Source organism: Callithrix jacchus, chromosome 1 (assembly GCF_049354715.1).
Source record: "Callithrix jacchus isolate 240 chromosome 1, calJac240_pri, whole genome shotgun sequence".
In the NCBI taxonomy this organism is placed as follows: Eukaryota; Metazoa; Chordata; class Mammalia; order Primates; family Cebidae; genus Callithrix; species Callithrix jacchus.
Genome location: NC_133502.1, coordinates 99,998,704 through 100,021,664, shown reverse-complemented (window position 1 = coordinate 100,021,664; position 22,961 = coordinate 99,998,704). Strand labels below are relative to the sequence as shown.

At 39.5% G+C, this 22,961-nt stretch overlaps 1 protein-coding gene across 2 annotated transcripts in view; it reads right to left on the bottom strand.

The window, feature by feature from the left end:
* The window catches only part of RASEF (RAS and EF-hand domain containing), an 80,640-nt gene that overhangs the window by 34,267 nt on the left and 23,412 nt on the right, over positions 1-22,961 (bottom strand). For both annotated transcript variants that reach the window (XM_035303786.3, XM_035303794.3), the window contains exons 2-4: positions 10,913-11,059; positions 7,426-7,516; positions 1,271-1,366 (exon numbers count right to left, since the gene is read on the bottom strand). In XM_035303786.3, the coding sequence (XP_035159677.2) occupies positions 1,271-1,366; positions 7,426-7,516; positions 10,913-11,059 (334 nt within the window). The remainder of the gene's footprint in view (positions 1-1,270; positions 1,367-7,425; positions 7,517-10,912; positions 11,060-22,961) is intronic.

Here is a 22,961-nt window from a genome sequence, read left to right as displayed (position 1 = left end):
ATGTCGCCCACGCTGGTCTTGACCGCCTGAGCACAAGCAATCCTCCTGCCTCAGCCTTCCAAAGTACTGAGATTACAGGCATGTGTCACCATGCCCAGCAAGGATACTTCTTTTTTAGTTGTCCATTTTCATTATAGCTAGGGCATTCCCATTAGTTATGGGAAAAACAAAAACAGATGCAAGAACTGTGTCTAGTACAGTGCTGGAGCCAGCCTGTACTAGCAGGTGAGAGTCCACTTTAAGCATCTCTTCTCAACCATAAATTCAGTTTGGTAGCATGAAATCAGTAATGACAGGTGTATTTATACCACAGAAATCGACAAATGATATACATCCTCTTCTCCCCCCACTGCCTACAGAGCACTTGCTAAACAACTGCCAGAGCATTACTGAGTAAAACAGAACCTGCTCATTACAAACCAGAGAAAAGGCCCAAACCCAACCACATTAAAAAAAAAAAAAACTAATCACAACTTTGCTCACACTCAACAAGTTCTGGTCCTCTTCAAAAATTGGTGACTCGTGGTGATCAGGGTACCCTAGATCTGAAATTTTCTACTTAGAAGAGCAATATTCATTTCATTATATAAATATTCCCTGAATACTTACCATGTACTTTGCAATAAGCTAGGGGTAGGGACCTAGGGATACTTGACATGAGCAAGAAAAACAGTCATGAAGCATGCAGTCCACTAGACACAAGGGATTTAAGAGTACTGAGCTGGTGAAGACCAAGGAAAGAAAACTAAAGTTTTATGGACAACAGTTGAAGGGATCAGAAATATTTATTAGATCTGTGCAAAAGACAGGTGGCCCTTGGAAATAGAGGAGGAACCTTAAAAAAGAGCCCCTTAAAAAAGGTCTTTCAGGCTGGGTGCCGTGGCTCATACCTGTAATCCCAGCACTCTGGGAAGCTGAGGCATGCGGATCACCTGAGGTCACGAGTTTGAGTTGATCCGTGTCTCTACTAAAAATCGAAAAATTAGCCAGGTGTGGTGGCATGTACCTGTAATCCTCAGCTACTCAGGAGGCTGAGACAGGAGAATTGTTTGAACCCAGGAGGTGGAGGTTGCAGCGAGCCAAGATCATGCCACTGCACTTCGGCCTGGGAGACAGAGCGAGACTCAGTCTCAAAAAAAAAAAAAAGGTAATTGCAAAAAGTTCCTTGATTCTGAAATCTGATCTATCTGCCAAATGCTTTTGGTTGTTAATAGCTTAGATACACTTAGACGCTGAGGCTGTTCCCAAAGTCCAGGTGCCACTTGCCTACCTTTCTCAGCTTTTTAATGGTCACCTGCAGATCTCCTACTTCAGTTTCATACTGACGTCTGAGGTCACTAAGGGCTTCCTCAGCTTTGCGTTTTTCCTAAAAGGAAAAAAAAAAAGATTTTGTTCATTTAAATAGGTTCACCCTCTTAAACAACCTTTAAAACCCGACAGGTGAAAAATATTTTGTGTCAAATTAAGGCTGACCTCAGTTCTCCTACACAGGGAGGGTGAGAAGGGATATTGGAAAGAAACCAGTGACTTCAAATGTACAGCAGTTTTGGAATTGAAACCTACAAAACCAAAGTGCAGAATCCCACACCTACATACACACCTCACCCGGGAGGGACACCTTTAAGATTATTACTCAAATTGTGATAGAGGCCGTAGCACATCAATCAATTAATTCATTATTGCTATAATTAGTTACAAGACATGGCGCCGTGAAGGGCTGCCCTGCTGGCCGGAATCCTATCATGTCATTAGGACTCACAGAGGCAACCCAGGTGCAACCTTTTCCCTAGAGCTGACGCCTTATCTAAATCCCAATCACATCACTGCAAATTTCTATGCAAAGTGCTTCCCTGTGGACATACTTCTTAAGAAGTGTCCCTTCCAGTTCTTCTGGAGCAGAGAATGGCAATAAGGTATTCCAGGAGGTCAAGGGACTGCCATTCAGAAGCTCCCATGGGCTTAAACATCTTTAAATTTCCTTTCTCTTAGTAAATTATATAATTTTATATCCTACATTCAGTATTCAAATAGTTTTATGTTGATAGCCAGTAAAATTCAGTGTACAAATATTCACTGATCACCTACCAAAGGTTCTAGGCACTGGGGACATGGAGACAGAGGGGGACAATAAAACTGATGTTCTCATGCATTCTAGTGGAGGAGACAGAAAAAAAGAATTTCAGGAAATGATACAAAAACAAAAAGAAAAAACAGGGAGATGTGATGGGAAATCAGTCTGCTAGAGGGTAAGCTAGGGCCTCTCTGCAGCATGCTCCCAAATATGAATACCTGCCAGAGGTAGCCTGTCTTACTGCCCACTCATTGGCTGTGGAGACTGAGCAGGTTGCTAAACTTATCCATACCTCCATTTTCTTTTTTACCTATTGTGAGGATTAAATTAAATAATACAAGTTAAATAATTCATATAATTAAATAATCCATGTAAAATGCTTAGCAGAAGAGCAACATCTACCCTTACGGTCACTTTTTAAAAAGGGGCTATCTTGACTTCATCCAGCTTTATGGGTGAAGCAACAAGTATTGCCTGCCTCACAAGTGGATGAAGACACAGAGGCCTCACAATTAGATGCCAATGAGGCAGCCTTCCTGGCCAGGAAGAGTCTCTTCATTAGGTCCACAGCCACAAACCCAAACATAAACATTTTAGGGTTTAAAAATACTTTATCCAGAGCTCCATAAAGGAAATGATCACTAGCCTATTTCATTCCCAACCTGCGACAGCTAGATGGTGAGAGATCAGATAAGAAATTGTTACAGTAATGCAAGTGAGAAATGGTAGTGGTTCAGATCAACTCTTCACAAACTTCCAGCAAACTGGAATGGAAGGAATATGTCCCAACTCATTCTATGAGACCAGAATTTCCTAGTCGCCAAAATCAGACAAAGGTGTTAAAAGTACAAACCAATATCTCTTCTGCATATAAATGCAAAAATAAGTAAAATTCAGCAAACTATAAAAACGGTAATACATCATAACTAATTAGGGCCTATCTCACATGCAAGTTTGTTTTAATATTCAAAAATCAATCAATGTAATTCACCACATTAACATTCTAAAAGAGAAAAAATATTAACTATAAGTAATGACAGAAAAAGTATTTGACAAAATCCAACATCCATTCCTGATTAAAATAACAGCAACAACAATAATATTCAGCAAACTAGGAACAGAAGGAACCTACTCCACTTAATAAAGGCATCTATGAACAATACACCACTAACATCACATTCAATGTTCTCATCTCCTTTATTCTTCTAACCAGTGCAATAAGGCAAGAAAAATTAAAAGCACCATCCAAATCAGAAAGACAAATAAAACTGTTTTTAGTCATATGTTTCATAATTATCACCGTGGAAAATCTAACAAAATCTACTAACAAAAAGGCACTGTGTATAAGCAATGTAAGTAATGCTACAGAATTCAAGACCAACTAATACTCAAAAATCAAATGTATTCCTATACATTCACAATGAACAATCAGGAATTAAAATTTTTACAAATACTATTTATAATTTCATCAAAACATGACATACTAAGAGTAAATCTAAGATGTACAAGATTTTGTGTTATTGAATAACACAAAACAGTGCTGAAAGAAGACATAAATAAATGGAGAGATAAATCATATTTTCAATATTGTTAAGATGTCAATTCTACCCAAATTGATCTATATATGTAATAAAGTTCAGTCAAACTCCCTGCTAACTTTTAGTTTTTGTTTGCTTTTTTTTTTTTAAAGAAATTGACAGGCTGATTCTATGGAAATTAAAGCAATTAATATAGCCAAAAAAACCTTTAAAAAGTACAGTTTAAGAACTAATACTATTTGATTGCAAGACTTATTATAAACCAATAGGTATCAAGACAATGCAATATAAGCATAATGATAGACAAATCAATCAATGGAACAGAACAGAGAGCCCAGAAATAAACCCACACAAATAGAGAAAACTGATTTTGGATAAAGTGCAGAGGCAATTCAGTGGAAAATGGTTAGTCTTCTGTTTAATAATGGTGCAGGAACAATATGAACACTGATCCATATCTTGGCACCAAATACAAAATGGATCCTAAATGTAACCTAAAACAATAAAACACACAGAAGATAACATAAGGAAAATCTTTGTGGGATTGGGTTAAAGATTTTTAAATACCACATGAAAAGTATGGTCCGTGAAAAAAATTGATAAATTATAATTCATCAAAATTAATAAATTATACTTAAAGATACAGTTAAGAGAATAAAAAAGGTCACAGTGTAGATGAAAGTATTTGTAGACTTGCATTCGGAATATATAAGGAATCTCAAAACGCAGTAATTTAAAGAAAACTGTATTTTTAATGAGTCAAAGATTTTAACAAGATACTTCAGCAAAAAAAAAAATTATACACGTGGCAAATGAACCCATGAAAAGATCCTCCACACAACTAGTCATTAGAGAGATGCAAGTTAAAACCACAGTGAGATTCCTCTACACATCGATTAGGAAGCTAAAAGAACAGGATTATCATACACTGCTGATTGAAACATACAACTGAACAACCACTCTGGAAATCATGTTGGCAATGTCTTATAAAAATACACATTCATCTACACAGATGATCAACCCAATCCACCCCAGGAGTTTACTTAAGAGGAATAAAGTATATGTCTATATGAAGATGTGCCCATGCATATTCACAGCACCTTAATTTGCAATAACCAAAAACGGGAAATAACTCAAATGTCCTTCAACAGATGAATGGCCAAACACTGTGGTACCCCTATATAATGGAATACTACTCAGCAATGAAAAAGAAAAACCTATTGATTACATGAATAAGTCTCAAAATAATTATGCTGTGTGGAAGAAGCCAGACAAGAAATAGTAATATATACTGCATGATTCCATTTCTCTACAGTTCTGAACACTTTAAACTAATCTACAGTGACAGAAGATAGAACAATGATTGTCTGGCAGAAAGGGGCAAAAAAAAAAAAAAAAAAGGAGGAAGGAAGGCTTGTTATACCTTCAAGGGGTAGGAAGAAACTTCTAGAGTGGATAGTTATGCCCATGATCTTGCCTATGGGAATGGTTCCATGGTATAGACATATGTCCAAACTTCACATATTCTGCAGTTTATGTGCAGTTTGTTGCATGCCAATTATACCTCCATAAAGCTGTTACAGATTTTAAAAAAAACTGAAAGAATGCAATATATGCTGTATTATCCCATGGTAGTCAAGGTCAGGAAGAGGTGAATGTGACTAGAGGAGCAGGGGAGGGCATGAAGAACAAAGTGAGGATTCCTCTGAACTTTGCAGAATTTAGGAAGGAGGAAAGGAGTGAGGAGCCCATCATCAAGGCAAAGAAAACAGCTGGAGCCAACGCAGAGTTATGCACAGTCAGACCACTGGGCCAGAGCTGGGAGTGAAGAGCCTGGGGGAGCTGAGGGGAGCTGTGTAGAATGGAAGAAAATTAGGGAAAATCTTAGACTGGCCTGGGCATGTCAGTCCATAGAAGTTGTGTTTAGAAAGATGTGAGGTGGACACGAATGGGCAGGCAAACAAGGTTCCTCACAGTGCCAAAGCTTCTCTGCTGCCAGTGAGGTCCTGGATTGGCATGCTGAGGTTCGGAGACCATGTAGATGTAATGACTGACTGGCCACATGTGTCACTGCTGTGGGATAGAGAAATGATGCCGTGGATGCACAGGTTTGCCCCCTCTGGACTGAAACCAAGGAAACTAAAGAAGATGTTGTCAGTAACAACATGAAGTTATAAAAGGTGGGGGCCATGGTAATATCCCCATTACCAACAACAAATTTGGGAGGCAGTTACCTGGAAGAAGCAATGAGATATCATGACAAAATAACACATGTGCTTGGTAAGTGTTTGATGAATGAATGAGTGCACAGATTAAACACAATAGATGGAGAGGAAAAAAGGCATAAAAATGATTTTACTCTTCCCTTTTTACAAAAAGGAAAGTACTAACAGAAGAAGGGGTTATCCATTGCTCTGAAGCTGGACCATGAACCTTGAGCCATTTATGTGGTTGAATATGATGTCCAGCTTCTATTTAAACTTTTTATGAAGAGACAGGACGATAAAAACACCCCAGAGCATATGTGTGGTAAAGCCATTTAAGGCAAAAAATCTAAAAGGAATCAAGAATACACAGAGCCACAGGAAAGAGCAGGACAGTAACAACCAGGGTGCAGCCACCGCATCGCAGGCACTGTGCCTAGCACTTTACATAGATCATGTTTAACCCTGTGAAGGCATGTAGATCGCAACATCCCATTTTAGAGATGGAATAACAAAGGCTCAGAGGTTAGGTTATTTTCCTAATGCCACCTAGATAAGATCAGGGCCTGGATGTAAACGAAGGGCTCCCAGACGCCGATGTTCAGGCCACTTGCACATTTTGCTGCCGCTCAGTGTTAACAGGGCAAATGAATAGACAAAAGTGGAATTTTTAACCTAACACTGTCTATTTTCTGTTTTTAATAAATAGTAATCACCCACAAATATTTTATAAGAAAAAATTCTTTCTTCAATGGAAATCACTGAAGGTAACATATAACTTTCAATTTTAAAGGGTTCCTATAATGCTGAATAAAGGTAAACAGTCGGCCAGCCCTTCACATCCACAGGTTCTGTATTTGCTAATTCAACCACTGAAGATTGAAAACATTTTAAAAAGCAGTAAAAGTGATGCAGATAAAGATATAGTATAACACCTATTTAAAAAGTATTTATATTATATTAAATATTAGGTATTATAAGTAATCCAGGGATGATTAAAAGTATACTGGAGGACATGTGCAGGTTGTACGTAAATATAGATCACTTGTATAAAAACTTGAGCATGCAGATTTTGGTATGTGGGGTTGTGGGGGGGGTCCCGGAACCAATCCCCTGCGGGTACCAAGTGATGACTATATTCCATTATAAAACACCGAAGTTTGAAGACAGAATTTTAATTTCACTCTAATCTAGATTTAAAATGAGCAGTGGGTGTGGGCAGTGAAACAGATATGGAATGTCAAGCCACCTTCTCTACAGAGGCTGGCTCTGCCTTCTCCCAAGGCCTCGTCTCTGATGTTACTCCTTTAAAGAGGCCTCTAGCCCCCAACCTAAGCAGCCTCCTCTCCCAGTCACTATCACACAGATTGTTTCTTTATTGCAGTTTTCAGTCTGAACTTATATGCTTTGCTTGTTTATTTGATTATTATTTCTATTTCTTGTTACCCCTCCCCCCAAAAAACACCACCAGTAAAAATTCCTTTGCTGGGTGCCTCTGTGAGAACCTGGACTTGCTGTACCCATGTGTGACACCCAGAAGAGTGCCTGGGCCCTCTCTATAGAAAGCACTCCACAGAGATCTGCTGAATAATGGTCAATCCCAGAAACTCACATCTTTCCGTGTCTTATGTTCCGCAGCCTGAATCCTCTGATCCATTTCCTCTTCCAACTCACTCAACTGCATAGCTGCCTTGTCCTGGGCTCTGAAATTCAAAAGGATGCATGCCTTTTCATTATACTCTTGAACTTGAAACATGAAGAGAAACTTCAAAGTCATCTATTTTAAGCCCCATATATTACAAAGTCATCTATTTTAAGCCCCATATATTATAGATGAAGAGAAACACACCATTCAAAATGGTATTCCCCATTCCTTCTACATAATAAAATGAGATTGGCAATTTTACCATTTTGGTGTAAAATGATTTTAAAACTAGATACAGTCATGCATTCCTTAACAACTAGTATACATTCTGAGAAATGTGTCTTTAGGAGACTTTTGTCATTTCGTAAGCATCACAGAGAGTATTTACACCAACCTAGCTAGTAGAGCCTACTATACACCTAGGCTATGTGGTATAGCCTATTGCTCCTAGGCTGCAAACCTGCACAGCATGGAACTGTACTCCATACTGGAAATAACTGTAACACAATGGTCAGTATTTGTGTTACAGCTATTTCCAGTATAATTCCAGATCCAGTATGATCTTACAGAATAGATACACTAAAAATTTACAGTTATATTCTTATGGGACCACTGTCATTTACATAATCCTTATTGACCAAAACATTGAAATGCAGTACCTGATTATATTACATAGATGAATAAATTGGATAAAGTGATATTAAACTAGACTGTGGCAAAGAATAAAGATATCCAGGGCTGAGAGTTTGCTCTCATGACTGAGTTACAACGCTGGATTAAAAAAAAACTCCATGACAAAATGATGTTTAGATATAATTTTGAAATTTCCCTATATAAAACTCACAATGTTATATGTTAAAGTCAGAAGGGAAAAAAGATCTCAATCATTATTTCTTATCTCTCCCCTACAGTTCTAGAATGTAGGTAAGGTTACCTTTTAGAAAAATTCTGTTTCTGTTACGAATGCAATTATAAATCACATCTCAATGGAGGAAGAGCACATTGATTTACATCTAAACCATGAGCTTTAGAGGTGATTCATTTGGACAAATGACATGTTATTAATAAATGATAGGGCTTAAATATAAGATATTCTGTCTTCTAGTTTGATGGGTCTCTGCTATAGCAACCTACCTGCTTTCGACTTATTACTCCCTCACAATACAATTTATTCATGTGCTAGTCCAACTACCACATAAAATTCCAAGGAAATATTGTGGGGGTGGGGAAGACCCTGAAGTAAAATTTTCAGTAACATTATTATCCTCTGTTCCTATTTACTTCTTCCTCATTTTACAGCCTGTCCAAGGTTATGTTAACCAAGCTTGGAAGGTCAGTTCATTTCTGCTTATAAATACCTGCTATTTGAAGTCTAGAAATTGTGTATCTCCATAGCAATGTTTGGTAGTTATTTTGGTCAACTCTGGGACTGTAAATGACTCAGCCACATATCCTTTCTCCCTTTGTTAACATCATTTCCCATCTACTTCTTCCAGATAACCAATCCCAAACATCTGGGACTACTCCTGAACGGACTCTCTCTGACTTTTTCACTTCTGAGCAACATTTTTCCTCTTTTACAAATCAGGGTGATGCATAATGATAGAGTGCTTGCCTCAGCGATTTCTAATTTGTAATGAAATGTCTGCCCACTGTGACCTAGTCTAGGATTCCCATCAGGACACTGGGAACCCGTTCTTCAGGTGCAATACAGAGCAAAATGGCTGAAACCCTCCCCCAGTCAAAAACAGAAGTGAGGATGCATGGCTAAGAATGCAAGGAATGGTTTACAAGCAGTCATTTAAACACTTCCTGAGGTCTTTTATAGCTAAAAGGAGCCTTTAGGAGATTAGGCTCAGCGGAGAGTCTGGCTCTGGATCTCCCCAGTAGCAAAGAAGGGAGTGGTTGGGGACTCCAACACAGCTCGAATTAGTACGGTGTGCTCACTCCATTATGAGAAAGCAGCCTCGCTGGTAATGAGAACCTCAAGCACGCCAGTCTGTTTTTTTCCCTCGTAGGTTTACATGGTATTATCTTTAGATGGGGGACATGTGTATGTATGTGTGTACCCACATATCTTTGTGTGGGTCTTATATGTGTACCTGTGTGTACCTGTGAGTTTGTCTGTTTCAATATTTATTGGATGCTCTGAGGAATCAATGTGTGTATCTGCTTGTCACACCTGAAAGCAGGCCAACTCTGGGATTCAGAGCCACACTCCAGTATGCTCTACAGAATTTGGAGCTGAGGCATTTGGAGCCCTTTATCCTATTGGAAGGCCCCTAGGAGGCTAACTTGAGACAAAAAACATCAGCCAGGTACTGAAAATGTTCATAAGAAATCCCTTGTGAATACATCAACTTTTGCTTGAGTTGTGTAAGAAAGGTCCTATTTAGTATCAAGAATTTAAAGCATTTCCTTTCCTACATTGTAATGTCCATCAGTTATTCCAAAGGTTTAACTAGATAGTTTCAGTATCATGTGGATGGGAAGGATAAAGAAACAGTGGAGTTGAAGATAATTTGGCCTGTAGCCCTCACTTGCCCCTATGCAGACAGGGCAGCCCCCCAATTAAATGGGCTATGTTTACAAGCTCCAGGCAGAAACCAGCAGGGTACATAGTGTCTTGGGAGCTCCTGGTGGAGCACATGGCAGCAAGGTGCATCTGTGGGACACAACACACAAGAACTGTGACAAGTACAATGCCCTCTCTTTCCCAATATATGTTAAAGGAATGTAGTTCTTCCAGAGAGCAGAAAGGCTGATGTTTGAACTGCAATACATATAACTTCTTTTTTTGCATGACATAGCAGTTAACACCAATAGGATATCCTGTGTAAGCTGGCTATGGCTTATATGAATTGTAATATAGTAAGAGTTCAATAGTTTTTTGGCTTTCAGTTCAGAGGCGGGTGGGGCAGGTGAGGAGGGCTAGAGAGTAGAGAGAGCCAAAGCAGCACTGTTGAGCACACACCATGTGGTGGGCAGTGTGAAGGACTCACTCATGACATCGTCCACTAAGTCTTAACAACTGGAGGACATGAAGATGTTCATCCTCATTTTGCAGATGCAAGAATTGAGACTCAGGGAGATTAAGTAACCTGCTTTCAAAATCTCATACATGTAGGTAACAAGGCGAGGCTTCAGTGTTCTATACTCTTCTAGATAAAGTTTCCTGTGTTTTAAGTAGTTGGATGTAAGATAAATCTCTTAATTGTTCTGTATCAATCATTGATCCTGAAGAGTTTATATAATAGGATCATGATGACCTCCTGAGTGATTGGTAGCTGACCTACTTCTCCAGTGCTAGCTTAATTTTGAAAGCTCTAGGCTCCTGAGGCTCAGGAAGTCCACCTATGTCATAGTGTGACAATGCAGTTCAGTCCATTTGCCACCCAGGTCAGAGAGCAAGTTAAAGTACCCACAAGCCACTTAAAAGGAAGGACTTCAATACCTCTTCACTGCAATGGCCAAATTTTCCATTTCTGTGCTTTGAAGTCTGATCTCGCGGATGAAGTTCTTTATAACATGTTCATATGGCTGAATTAGTCTTGGCTCCACAAGGTTGATATTTTGGTACAAGGTACTAACTTGCTCTTTTCTGCCAAATAAATAAACAAAAATTAAGCCAATTACAAATTTTAAAAGGCAACTCTGCAGGGGACTTTTAAGAACGAGAAACATAAATGAAGAAGGAAGGAAAAAAAAACCAGCAATCATTGAATTATATAGCTGGATTTTTTTCCACATTAAGAAAGGGGGAAATTTCATTTCTACAGTGAAAATGCACAGCAAGGGAACAAAAAGGGAGGATTTTGTTGTTGTTCCTGCTGTTTTTTAAAAATTATTTTAATAGGTAAATTAATTTACAGAAAAATTAGGTAACATTAAATCAGTTGTTTAATTCCATGTTTCACCCACCCCTAATAAGACATGTTTCAGCCTTTATGGTCATAACAATGGGTGTATTAGTCCATTTTCACACTGCTATTAAAAAAATACCCAAGACTGGGTAATTTATACATAAAAGAGGCTTAACTGACTCACAGTTCCACATGACTGGGAGGCCTCAGGAAACTTACAATCATGGCAGAAGATGAAACAAAGATCTTCTTCACATGGCAACAGGAGAGAGAAGAGTGAGGTGTGAAGGAGGAAGAGCCCCTCCTTAAACCATCAGATCTCCTGAGGATTCATTCTCTATCACGAGAACAGCATGGGGGAACCACCCACATGATTCAAGCACCTCCCAACAGCTCTCTTCCCAGACACGTAGGGATTACAATTCAAGAAGAGAATTTGAGTGGGGACACAGCCAACCCACATCAATGAATATGCCTATTATGTTATGGTCAGCTAAAAATTACTTCATATAAATTTACATTTTTATATACATTTGCATTGATAGTCACAATTCTTCTGACACCAAATGTGTCGATTTTTTCTTCATACCAACCAATTCTCCAACATTTCAGATACCAACCGAGTGTCCAACAGTCCAATTCCATTCTGACACTGCTCGGAGTTAGCACAGACCCCAAAGGTTAGGGGATCAGTCCTATAAGACTGCTCCCCACTTAGATGCCAGTCACAAGTTCCAGGCTGCCAACTACACTTCTGACCAATCACCTATAAATCAGGGGTTCCTGTGACTCCCTTTTCAGATTCCACACTTTGCTTAAATGGCTCACAGAACTCAGGAAAACACTTGACTTAGGTTTACCAGTTTATCGTCAGGGATATAACTCAGGATGGCCAAATGGAAGAGATGCTTTGGGCAAGGTATGGGAGCAGAGGGTGGGTGCACAGAACTTCCACGTCTCCTCTGGTAACAATATCCTACCGGCACCTCAATGTGTTCCCCAACCCAGAAGCTCTCCAAACCCTATTGTTTTAGGGGTTTTGTGGAGATTTCACTGCATAAACCTGATAGATTACTTCACTGGCCACTGGTGATTACCTCAGTCTTTAGCTTTTCTCTCTCCTCCCCAGAGGTCAGGGATGGGGCTAAAAGTTCCAAGCTTCTAATCATGTCTTAGTCTTTCTGGGGACCAGTCTTCATCTTGAAGATTTAGGAGCCTCCAGCTACCAGTCTTCTCACTACCATACAAGACACTCATCACTCTGGAGATTCCAAGGGTTTTAGGAGCTGTACTGCAGGAAGCTGGAACAAAGACCTACTACATATTTCTTAGTGCATCACAGTATTTATATGTGACAGTCCTCAGAGTTATTATTTAAAACCTTTACTAAAAGATAGATACATATTTCCAGAGGCATTTCAAAATAAAAATTAACCAGATTCTGTAGCTGATCTGATAGAGGATAAAGGAGCTAGTTGGTGAGGCTGGTGGTGTCCTTGACTCATAGTTTAAGAGCTAATTCGCTTAGCAGAATCTCGCATGATCTATGAATAATATGCCTTTTAGGTCTAGTTAATGAAGCCTGTGTAACTCTTCTGTTATGGATGGATGCGATAGCCAGGTGTAGACTTAATAAGCACACTATTCCCCAGCATATCCAAGCGTCTCTGGATTGATGGGCTGCATACTGGCCTCCGTGAACAGCTTCTATCAGAGACCCTGCAATCTGGCCTTCTTCTTCTGACCCTGGTGGATCCCTGCTAGCTAGTATTTAACACAGCCTATGACTTGGTTGTGACAGTAGCAGTAGTTTTTTAAAGCAAAGAAAATTTATACCAGTTGAAACAAGAAATACCAAAAATTCAGAGAATAGTCAATTCTTTGGGAATGAGATGATAACTTACCATAATACCAAAATCAAATAATTCTATCAATACTCGTTAAGTCTAGAAATGTTAGGGACAGCTAATAATTGCAAGAAAGCCAACCACTTTGACATATTGCCTGATTCAAAAATTACCTCCAATGTTTGGATAATTCTAATATTTGGTGATCTGGTTCTGTGATTTTATAGTTACTCCACTGACAATGCAAAAAGACTTCTGTCTCCTGCTCCTGACATGGAGAGATTACTCTTCTCCACATGCTTGTCTAGCTTTTAGAAACTGGGAAGGCCACTCCAGGAACCGGGAAGGCCACTCCAGAAACCAGGAAGTCTGAGAGCATTTTACAACCATCTGTGCTGTGACACCGTAGTGACACCAAAGTGACAGCCACAGAAGACCACTCAGAAATCCTGAGCACAAAATTCAAACCCATCCACTTGACCAATGTTCCTTGAGCTTTTGCCCTATTACTCTGTTGAAGTCACTATTTTAAGATGCTATGAGGGCACAAGAAAGAGGACAATCATCCCAGGTCTCAGTAATTGAAAAGCCATGCAGAGAGCCATCTCACGGCTGGGAAAGAAGACACAGTCAGATAGAATTCAATTTACAATTGTACTAAAAATACTTACATGTAGCAAGTACTCACCATAGTCCAGGTAATGTGTTAGGAAACGTATATGCATCCTATCTTCAAACTCACAACATAATGAAGTACCTTTATTATCTCAGTACTTCAAAATGTGACTGAATTTGGAAATGAGTCTTTAAAGAGGTAATTAAGTTAAATATGGTGATTAGAGTAGGTCCTAATCCAATCTTACTGGTCACTTTATAAAAAGAGATTTGAACCCAGACACACACAGAGGGAAGATCACGTAAAGACATGGGAAAAGAGACAGGCCCTGGAAGCAACCAACCCCGCTGATACCCTTCATTTTAGACTTCTTGCCTCCAGAACTGTGAGTAAATAAATTTCTGTTCTTTAAGCCACGCAGCTTGTGATGCTTCTTACCACAAACACCTAAGCAGCCCCAGCAAACAAATACTGTATAGGGCCCATGGTAACATAGTGGCTAAGTGGCAGAATAAGTATTCTAACTCAGTCTCACGCTGCAGGCCACCTAATCAACCATAAAATCATATTGCTTCCCTATGTGTTAAATAGCTAAACTCTGGCAGAAGAAATGGGATTCAAAATCAATCCACAGACCTAGGAAACACTGTAAAACATAAGGTACATATTAACTCTGAAGCTTAGTTAAGTATGGCCCAAGGTGTGGTCATGCGACAGTAAAAACTGTCCCAGGTTTCTTTGTTTTTTTTGTTAACCTCCACCTCCCAAGTTCAACCAATTCTCCTACCTCAGCCTCCTGATTAGCTAGGATTACAGGTGCCCACCACCATGCCCGGCTAATTTTTTTTTTTTTAATTTTCAGTAGAGACTGGGTTTCATCATGTTGGCCAGGATGGTCTCAAACTCTTGACCTCAAGTGATCCATCCGCTTCGTCCTCCCAAAGTGCTGGGATTACAAGCATGAGCCATTGAGTCCAGCCCCAGATTTGCTCTTATAAACAAACTACTTGATCTATACAGAGGCCAAACAGGATTCAAAAGAATTGCTCAAGAAAACATTATTAATAAACCTGCAGAAGGCAGTCTCTTCATTTGGTGGTATAAGACACAGAAAACTGCCATTATCTTTCCCTTCAGAGCTGAGTACAAATTCTGGTTGCAATAGTGAGCCACATTCATTACGGGGCAGTAAAAGAAAAATCTCTACCTTAGATTGTCCCATGTAATTTCAGTAGATCATTAACTCTTTGCCTTTGTCATTTACTGACAACTAGGAAAGTGCAAAACATAAAAACCTGCTCTTTAATAGAATTCTGCCTGTCAGGGGGTCATTAAGATACCATCACCTAGACCTGGTGTGGTGGCTCAGGCCTGTAATCCCAGTAGTTTGGGGGGCCCAGGTGGGTGGATCAACTCAGGCCAGGCGATCAAGACCATCCTGGCTAACATGGTGAAAACTGTCTCTACTAAAAATACAAAAATTAGCCAGGTGTTGTGGCAAGAGCCTGTAATCCCAGCTTCTTGGGAGGCTGAGACAGGAGAATGGCTTGAACCTGGAAGGCGGAGGTCGCAGTGAGCCAAGATCATGCGATTGCACTCCAGCCAGGGCGACAAAGAGAGACTCCATCTCAAAAACAAAAACAAAAGCAAGACACCGTCACCTAGAATCCTTGTTTGCTGGCTATCTGCACAACATCAAAATGTTCAGAAGTAGATGTCTTAGTAGATTCCCTCACTTTCTGCAAATTTCTAAAATGAGAAAGAAACACAATGATTTATAAATTCTCTTGGGTCATTTGTTGGTTCTGGAATTCATTATGGATAATTTCAAAAATAGTTTATATTGAAGTATACAAACAGAATAATTATAGAAAATGTCTGCCACTAACAGAAAATATGACACATGGTTAACTGTTGTGCCAGGACTGCCCAGAAACTCAACTATCTTGCTTTGTATTATAGGACACATAGGGAGATCTGATTCCCCAGAACTCTTGGTTGATAGGTTGGAGCCCTGTGACTAGTTCTAGAAAATGGAGTGGGTACAGAAATGTTATGTGTTCACCACCTCCATGCTTGACCTCTAAAATTGCTTACAAAAATCTTCAGCACATTTTCTTTCATTCTTTTTTCTTTCTCAATTTCTTTCTCTCTCTCTCTCCCCTTCCCAGCTTCTCCTTCTTTCTCCCTTTCCCACCTTTCTCCCTCATCTTCACTGAAGTGAAGTGAAAAACTCCTATATGGCTAGGCCCTTGGTAGAATGTGCTTGGATTTTTGAATCACAACATGGTGGAAAACTGCTCAGGAGAGCTACCTACCACCTTGATTTGTCAGATACATAAGAAAGAAATGTCTGCATTGCATGAAGCCACTAAGTCTTGGAAGTTCTTTGTTACAGTCAGCATAAGTTTAGAAAGTTGGCATTATGATTTCCTACTGGGGTATTTTATCATCTTCTTCCATATTAAAATACTTCCTTACCTCCTCACTTGACAGCTTCATACATTAACTATTAGAACTTTAATGACCAGGTAATTCTCAACAATCACCTACCCACTCCTTTTTAGAGGGGAACAAAAGGCTGTTTTGAAGCATTTGTATACTGAAGCAGACATTGATTCAGCACTTTATATACGTAGTCCAGGTGCTGATTTAAGCATTTACACATATTATTCCTTTAATTCTCTAGACAACTCTATGAAGACGTTATCACTCACATCCTATTTAGTGAGGAGGAGACTTAGGCAAGTGAGTCTTTTTAGCAGAGCTAGGATTCCCACTCAATCCACCTGGCTCCAGAGTTGGGTTCTCTAGGGAAGAACTACCTCTTCACCCCAAAAATAAGTGCTAAACCATTTTCAGGGGGCTTAATTACATACCTCCATTTAAGAAAATGTAATATAACAAGATTTTTAAAAAATTCCTTTAGAAGAGGACATCTTTTATTGCTACAAGGGTTACCCACATTACAAGAGGACTCCTTAAAACAATGAAAGCATGAATATGATAAAAATGAGATAACCTTATACAATTTAGTTTACTTAAAGCTATTTGGGGGAAGGACAGCTACATGCAATGGGCACAGCCCCACCTTCCACCCCTGCCCCCGTCTGTCTGTGTGCTTCGCTTACTATGGAGATGAAGCACCAACTGTGTTATGGTGAGAGAGACTGTATGTAACATAAGGTGCTCTTGTATTCTCACACCTGATAGAAAAAGCAAGCAAGCAAACAAACAAACAAACATACATCATCATAGCAAGATATAATACCTGGTCTCTCTATGTAAGATTTAAATGCTGTGCCTCTGCTGGGCAGCTAAATACCCATGGATTCTCAACTCAATAAACTTGGCACCATTACTTGGTGCCAAGATAATCTTTTGTTCCCTTCCAAGAGTGTAGTAGTTACTGGCCTCTTCCAGTGTTCTAGTTTCTGACGTCAAAGGTTAAACAAGCAGAAATGACACAATGGCCACACACACAACTCTGATTTCTTCTGGTCCTGACCCAGTTGACACAAGTGAGTGCTGAGAAGGGTGCCTGGTAGGGACAAGGCTTGAAAGCATTTTGAATTCATGAAGGACCCAGGGCCTCATCTAAAGCAATTACAAAATACTTACACTCACAAATACCATGCAGATCTGTTTACAGGTGTACTTGGCAAACACTAGGTAAAGCAAGATTCAGGATCAAGTCCTAAGCATTAGTCAAGACAAAAGCAGTTTCTACTTCTGTGTTGAGAGAGCAACCAATACTAAAAACTCTAATTTGTATCTGAAGATATCAAGTGAAATGCAATGAGGGAAAAATGTACTTGGAATTATCAAATTTTTAAATGTTATTTACCTTCTTTTTTTTTTTTGAGATGGAGTCTTGTTCTGTCACCAGGCTGGAGTGCAGTGGCGCAATCTCAGTTCACTGCAACCTCCACCTCTTGGGTTCAAGCAATTCTTCGCCTTAGCTTCCTGAGTAGCTGGGAACACAGGCATGTGCCACCACGCCTGGCTAATTTTTTTGTATTTTTAGTAGAGACGGGGTTTCACCATCTTGGCCAGGATGGTCTCAATCTCTTGATTTAGTGATCCACCCACCTTGGCTTCCCAAAGTGCTGGGATTACAGGCATGAGCCACCGGGCCAGGCTATTTATCTTCTTATTCAATAAATTATATAAGATTTGTATGAATGACAGTAGCAATGGCTAATTACTGACAAAAACCTCAGAACTTAAAATTTTTAAATGATCCCTGAGAAATAAGAATTGTAAGTGGCAAATATTCCCATTGAAGCAGAGAGGGAAATTATATGTACTTAAAGAGAAGACACGTATACTTAAGATGCATAAACATTTTTTTTCTATTGCATTTTAGGTTTTGGGGTACATGTGCAGAACATGCAAGATAGTTGCATAGTTACACATGTGGCAGTGTGATTTGCTGTCTTCCTCCCCTTCACCCACATCTGGCATTTCTCCCAATGCTATCCCTCCCCAGCTCCCCCCTGCATTGTCCCTCCCCTATTCCCCCCAATAGACCCCAGTGTGTAGTGCTCCCCTCCCTATGTCCATGAGTTCTCATTGTTCATCACCCGCCTATGAGTGAGAATAAGCAGTATTTCATTTTCTGTTCTTGTGTCAGTTGGCTGAGAATGACATTCTCCAGATTCATCCATGTCCCTACAAAGGACACAAACTCATCATTTTTGATTGCTGCATAATATTCCATGGTGCATATGTGCCACATTTTTCCAGTCCAGTCTATCATCGATGGGCATTTGGGTTGGTTCCAGGTCTCTGCTATTGTAAACAGTGCTGCAATGAACATTCGTGTGCATGTGTCCTTATAGTAGAACGATTTATAGTCCTTTGGATATATACCCAGTAATGGGATTGCTGGGTCAAATGGAATTTCTATTTCTAGGTCCTTGAGGAATCGCCACACTGTCTTCCACAATGGTTGAACTATTTACACTCCCACCAGCAGTGTAAAAGTGTTCGTATTTCTCCACATCCTCTCCAGCAACTGCTGTCTCCAGATTTTTTAATGATCGCCATTCTAATTGGCGTGAGATGATATCTCAACGTGGTTTTGATTTGCATCTCTCTGATGACCAGTGATGATGAGCATTTTTTCATATGATTGTTTGCCTCATGTATGTCTTCTTTTGTAAAGCGTCTGCTCATACCCATCTGGAGTTAATTTTAGTGTAAGGTGTCAGGAAAGGGTCCAGTTTCTGCTTTCTGCACATGGCTAGCCAGCTTTCCCAACACCATTTATTAAAAAGGGAATCCTTTCCCCATTGCTTGTTTTTGTCAGGTTTATCAAAGATTGAATGGTTGTAGATATGTTGTGTTGCCTCCGATGCCTCTGTTCTGTTTCATTGTCTATATCTCTGTTTTGGTACCAGTACCATGCTGTTTTGATTACTGTAGCCTTGTAGTATAGTTTGAAGTCCAGTAGTGTGATGCCTGCTGCTGTGTTCTTTTTGCTTAGAATTGGCTTGGCTATGCGGGCTCTCTTTTGGTTCCATATGAAGTTTAAGGTGGTTTTTTCCAGTTCTGTGAAGAAAATCAATGGTAGCTTGATGGGGATAGTGTTGAGTCTGTAAATTACTTTGGGCAGTATGGCCATTTTCACTTTATTGATTCTTCCTAACCATGAACATGGAATGTTTCTCCATCTGTTTGTGTCCTCTCTTATTTCACTGAGCAATGATTTATAGTTCTCCTTGAAGAAGTCCCTTACGTTCCTTATTAGTTGTATTCCTAGGTATTTTATTCTCTTTGTAGCAATTGTGAATGGCAGTTTGTTCTTGGTTTGGCTTTCTTTAAGTCTATTATTGGTGTATAGGAATGCTTGTGATTTTTGCAAATTGATTTTATATCCTGAGACTTTGCTGAAGTTGCTTATCAGTTTCAGGAGTTTTTGGGCTGAGACGATGGGGTCTTCTAGGTATACTATCATGTGGTCTGCAAATAGAGACAATTTGGCTTCCTCCTTTCCTATTTGTATACCCTTCATTTCTTTTTCTTGCCTGATTGCTCTAGCTAGAACTTCCAGTACAATATTGAATAGGAGTGGTGAGAGAGGGCATCCTTGCCTAGTGCCAGATTTCAAAGGGAATGCTTCCAGTTTTTGCCCATTCAGTGTGATATTGGCTGTTGGTTTGTTGTAAATAGCTTTTATAATTTTGAGATACATTCCATCAATACCAAGTTTATTGAGGGTTTTTAGCATAAAGGGCTGTTGAATTTTGTCAAAGGCCTTCTCTGCATCAATTGAGATAATCATGTGGTTTTTGTTTTTGGTTCTGTTTACGAGGTGAATTATGTTTATATACTTGCATATGTTGAACCAGCCTTGCATCCCCAGGAAGAATCCTACTTGATCATGGTGGATAAGCTTTTTGATGTGCTGTTGCAATTGGCTTGCCAGTATTTTATTGAAGATTTTTGCATCTATGTTTATCATGGATATTGGCCTGAAGTTTTCTTTTCTTGTTGAGTCTCTGCCAGGTTTTGGTATCAGGATGATGTTGGTCTCATAAAATGATTTGGGAAGGATTCCCTCTTTTTGGATTATTTGGAATAGTTTCAGAAGGAATGGTAACAGTTCCTCTTTGTGTGTCTGGTAGAATTTGGCTGGAACCCATCTGGACCTGGGCTTTTATTGTGTGGTAGGCTCTTAATTGCTGCCTCAACTCCAGACCTTCTTATTGCTCTATTCATAGTTTCAGCTTCCTCCTGGTTTAGGCTTGGGAGGACACAAGTGTCCAGGAATTTATCCATTTCTTCCAGGTTTACTAGTTTATGTGCATAGAGTTATTTGTAATATTCTCTGATGATGGTCTGAATTTCTGTGGAATCTGTGGTGATTTCCCTTTTATCGTTTTTTTATTGCATCTATTTGGTTATTCTCTCTTTTCTTTTTTATCAATCTGGCTAGTGGTCTATTTTGTTGTTCATTTCAAAAAAACCAGCTCTTGGATTCATTGATTTTTTGAAGGGTTTTTCGTGTCTCTGTCTCCTTCAGTTCTGCTCTGATCTTAGTTATTTCTTGTCTTCTGCTGGGTTTTGAGTTTTTTTGATCTTGCTCCTCCAACTCTTTCAATTTTGACATTAGGGTATCAATTTTGGATCTCTCCACTCTTCTCATGGGGGCACTTATAGCTATATGTTTTCCTCTAGAGACTGCTTTAAATGTGTCCCAGAGATTCCGGTATGTTGTGTCTTCGTTCTCGTTGGTTTCGAAGAACTTCTTTATTTCTGCCTTCATTTCATTGTTTATCCAGTCAACATTCAAGAGCCAGTTGTTCAGTTTCCATGAAGATGTGCGGTTCTGAGTTAGTTTCTGAATTCTGAGTTCTAACTTGATTGCACTATGGTCTGAGAGATTGTTTGTTATGATTTCAGTTGTTTTGCATTTTCTGAGAAGTGATTTACTTCCAATTTGTGGTCAATTTTAGAGTATGTGTGATGTGGTGCTGAGAAGAATGTATATTCTGTGGATTTTGCTTGTTCCAGGTCTGAGTTCAAGTCCTGGATATCCTTGTTAATTTTCTGTCTGGTTCATCTGTCTAATATTGACAGTGGAGTGTTAAAGTCTCCCACTATTATTGTGTGGGAGTCTAAGTCTCTTTGTAAGTAATTAAGAACTTGCCTTATATATCTAGGTGCTCCTGTATTGGGTCCATATATATTTAGGATTGTTAGCTCTTCTTTGACCATTATGTAATATCCTTCTTTGTCTCTTTTGATCTTTGTTGCTTTAAAGTCTATTTTATCAGAGATGAGAAGAATTGCAAATCCTGCTTTTTTTTGCTCTCCATTTACTTGGTAAATCTTCCTCCATCCCTTTATTTTGAGCCTTTGAGTGTCCTTGCATGTGAGATGGGTTTCCTGGATACAGCACACCAATGGGTTTTGGCTTTTTATCCAATTTGCCAGTCTGTGTCTTTTGATTGGTGCATTTAGCCCATTTACATTTAGGGTTAATATTGTTATGTGTGAATTTGATACTGCCATTTTGATGTTAGCTGACTGTTTTGCCCATTAGTTGATGCAGATTCTTCAGTTTGTTGATGCTCTTTAGCATTTGGTATGTTTTTCGAATGGGTGGTACTGGTTGTTCCTTTCTATGTGTAGTGTCTCTTTCAGGAGCTCTTGTGAAGCAGGCCTGGTGGTGACAAAATCTCTGAGTACTTGCTTTACGCAAAGAATTTTATTTTTCCTTCACTTATGAAGCTCAGTTTGGCTGGATATGAAATCCTGGGTTGAAAGTTCTTTTCTTTAGGGATGTTGAATATTGGCCCCAACTCTCTTCTGGCTCGTAGGGTTTCTGCCAAGAGATCTGCTGCCAGTCTGATGGGCTTCCCTTTGTGGGTGACCCGACCTTTCTCTCTGGCAGCCCTTAGCATTTTCTCCTTCATTTCAACCCTGGTGAATCTGACGATTATGTGCCTTGGGGTTGCTCTTCTTGCAGAATATCTTTGTGGTGTTCTCTGTATTTTCTGGACTTGAATATTGGCTTGCCTTGCTAGGTTGGGGAAATTTTCCTGGATAATATCCTGAAGGGTATTTTCCAGCTTGAATTCATTCTCTTCATCACATTCAGGTCCACCTATCAAACATAGATTAGGTTTCTTCACATAGTCCCACATTTCTTGGAGACTTTGTTCATTCCTTTTCGCGCTTTTTTCTCTAATCTTGGCTTCTTGTTTTATTTCATTGAGTTGATCTTCGACTTCTGATATCCTTTCTTTTGCTTGGTCAATTTGGCTGTTGAAACTTGTGCATGCTTCGCGAAGTTCTCGTGTTTTTCAGCTCCTTCAATTCACTCATATTCCTCTCTAATTTGTCCATTCTTGTTATCATTTCCTCAAATCTTTTTTCAATGTTCTTAGTTTCTTTGCATTGAGTTAGAATGTGTTCTTTTAGCTCACGGAAGTTTCTCATTACCCACCTTCTGAAGTCTGATTCTGTCATTTCATCACACTCATTCTCCATCCAGCTTTGTTCCCTTGCTGTTGAGGAGTTTTGGTCCCTTGTAGGAGGCGAGGTGTTCTGGTTTCGGGTGTTTTCCTCCTTTTTGCACTGGTTTCTTCCCATCTTTGTGGATTTATCCACCTGTCGTAGGAGTAGTTGCTGATTTTCAGACTGGGTCTCTGAGTGGACGTCCAG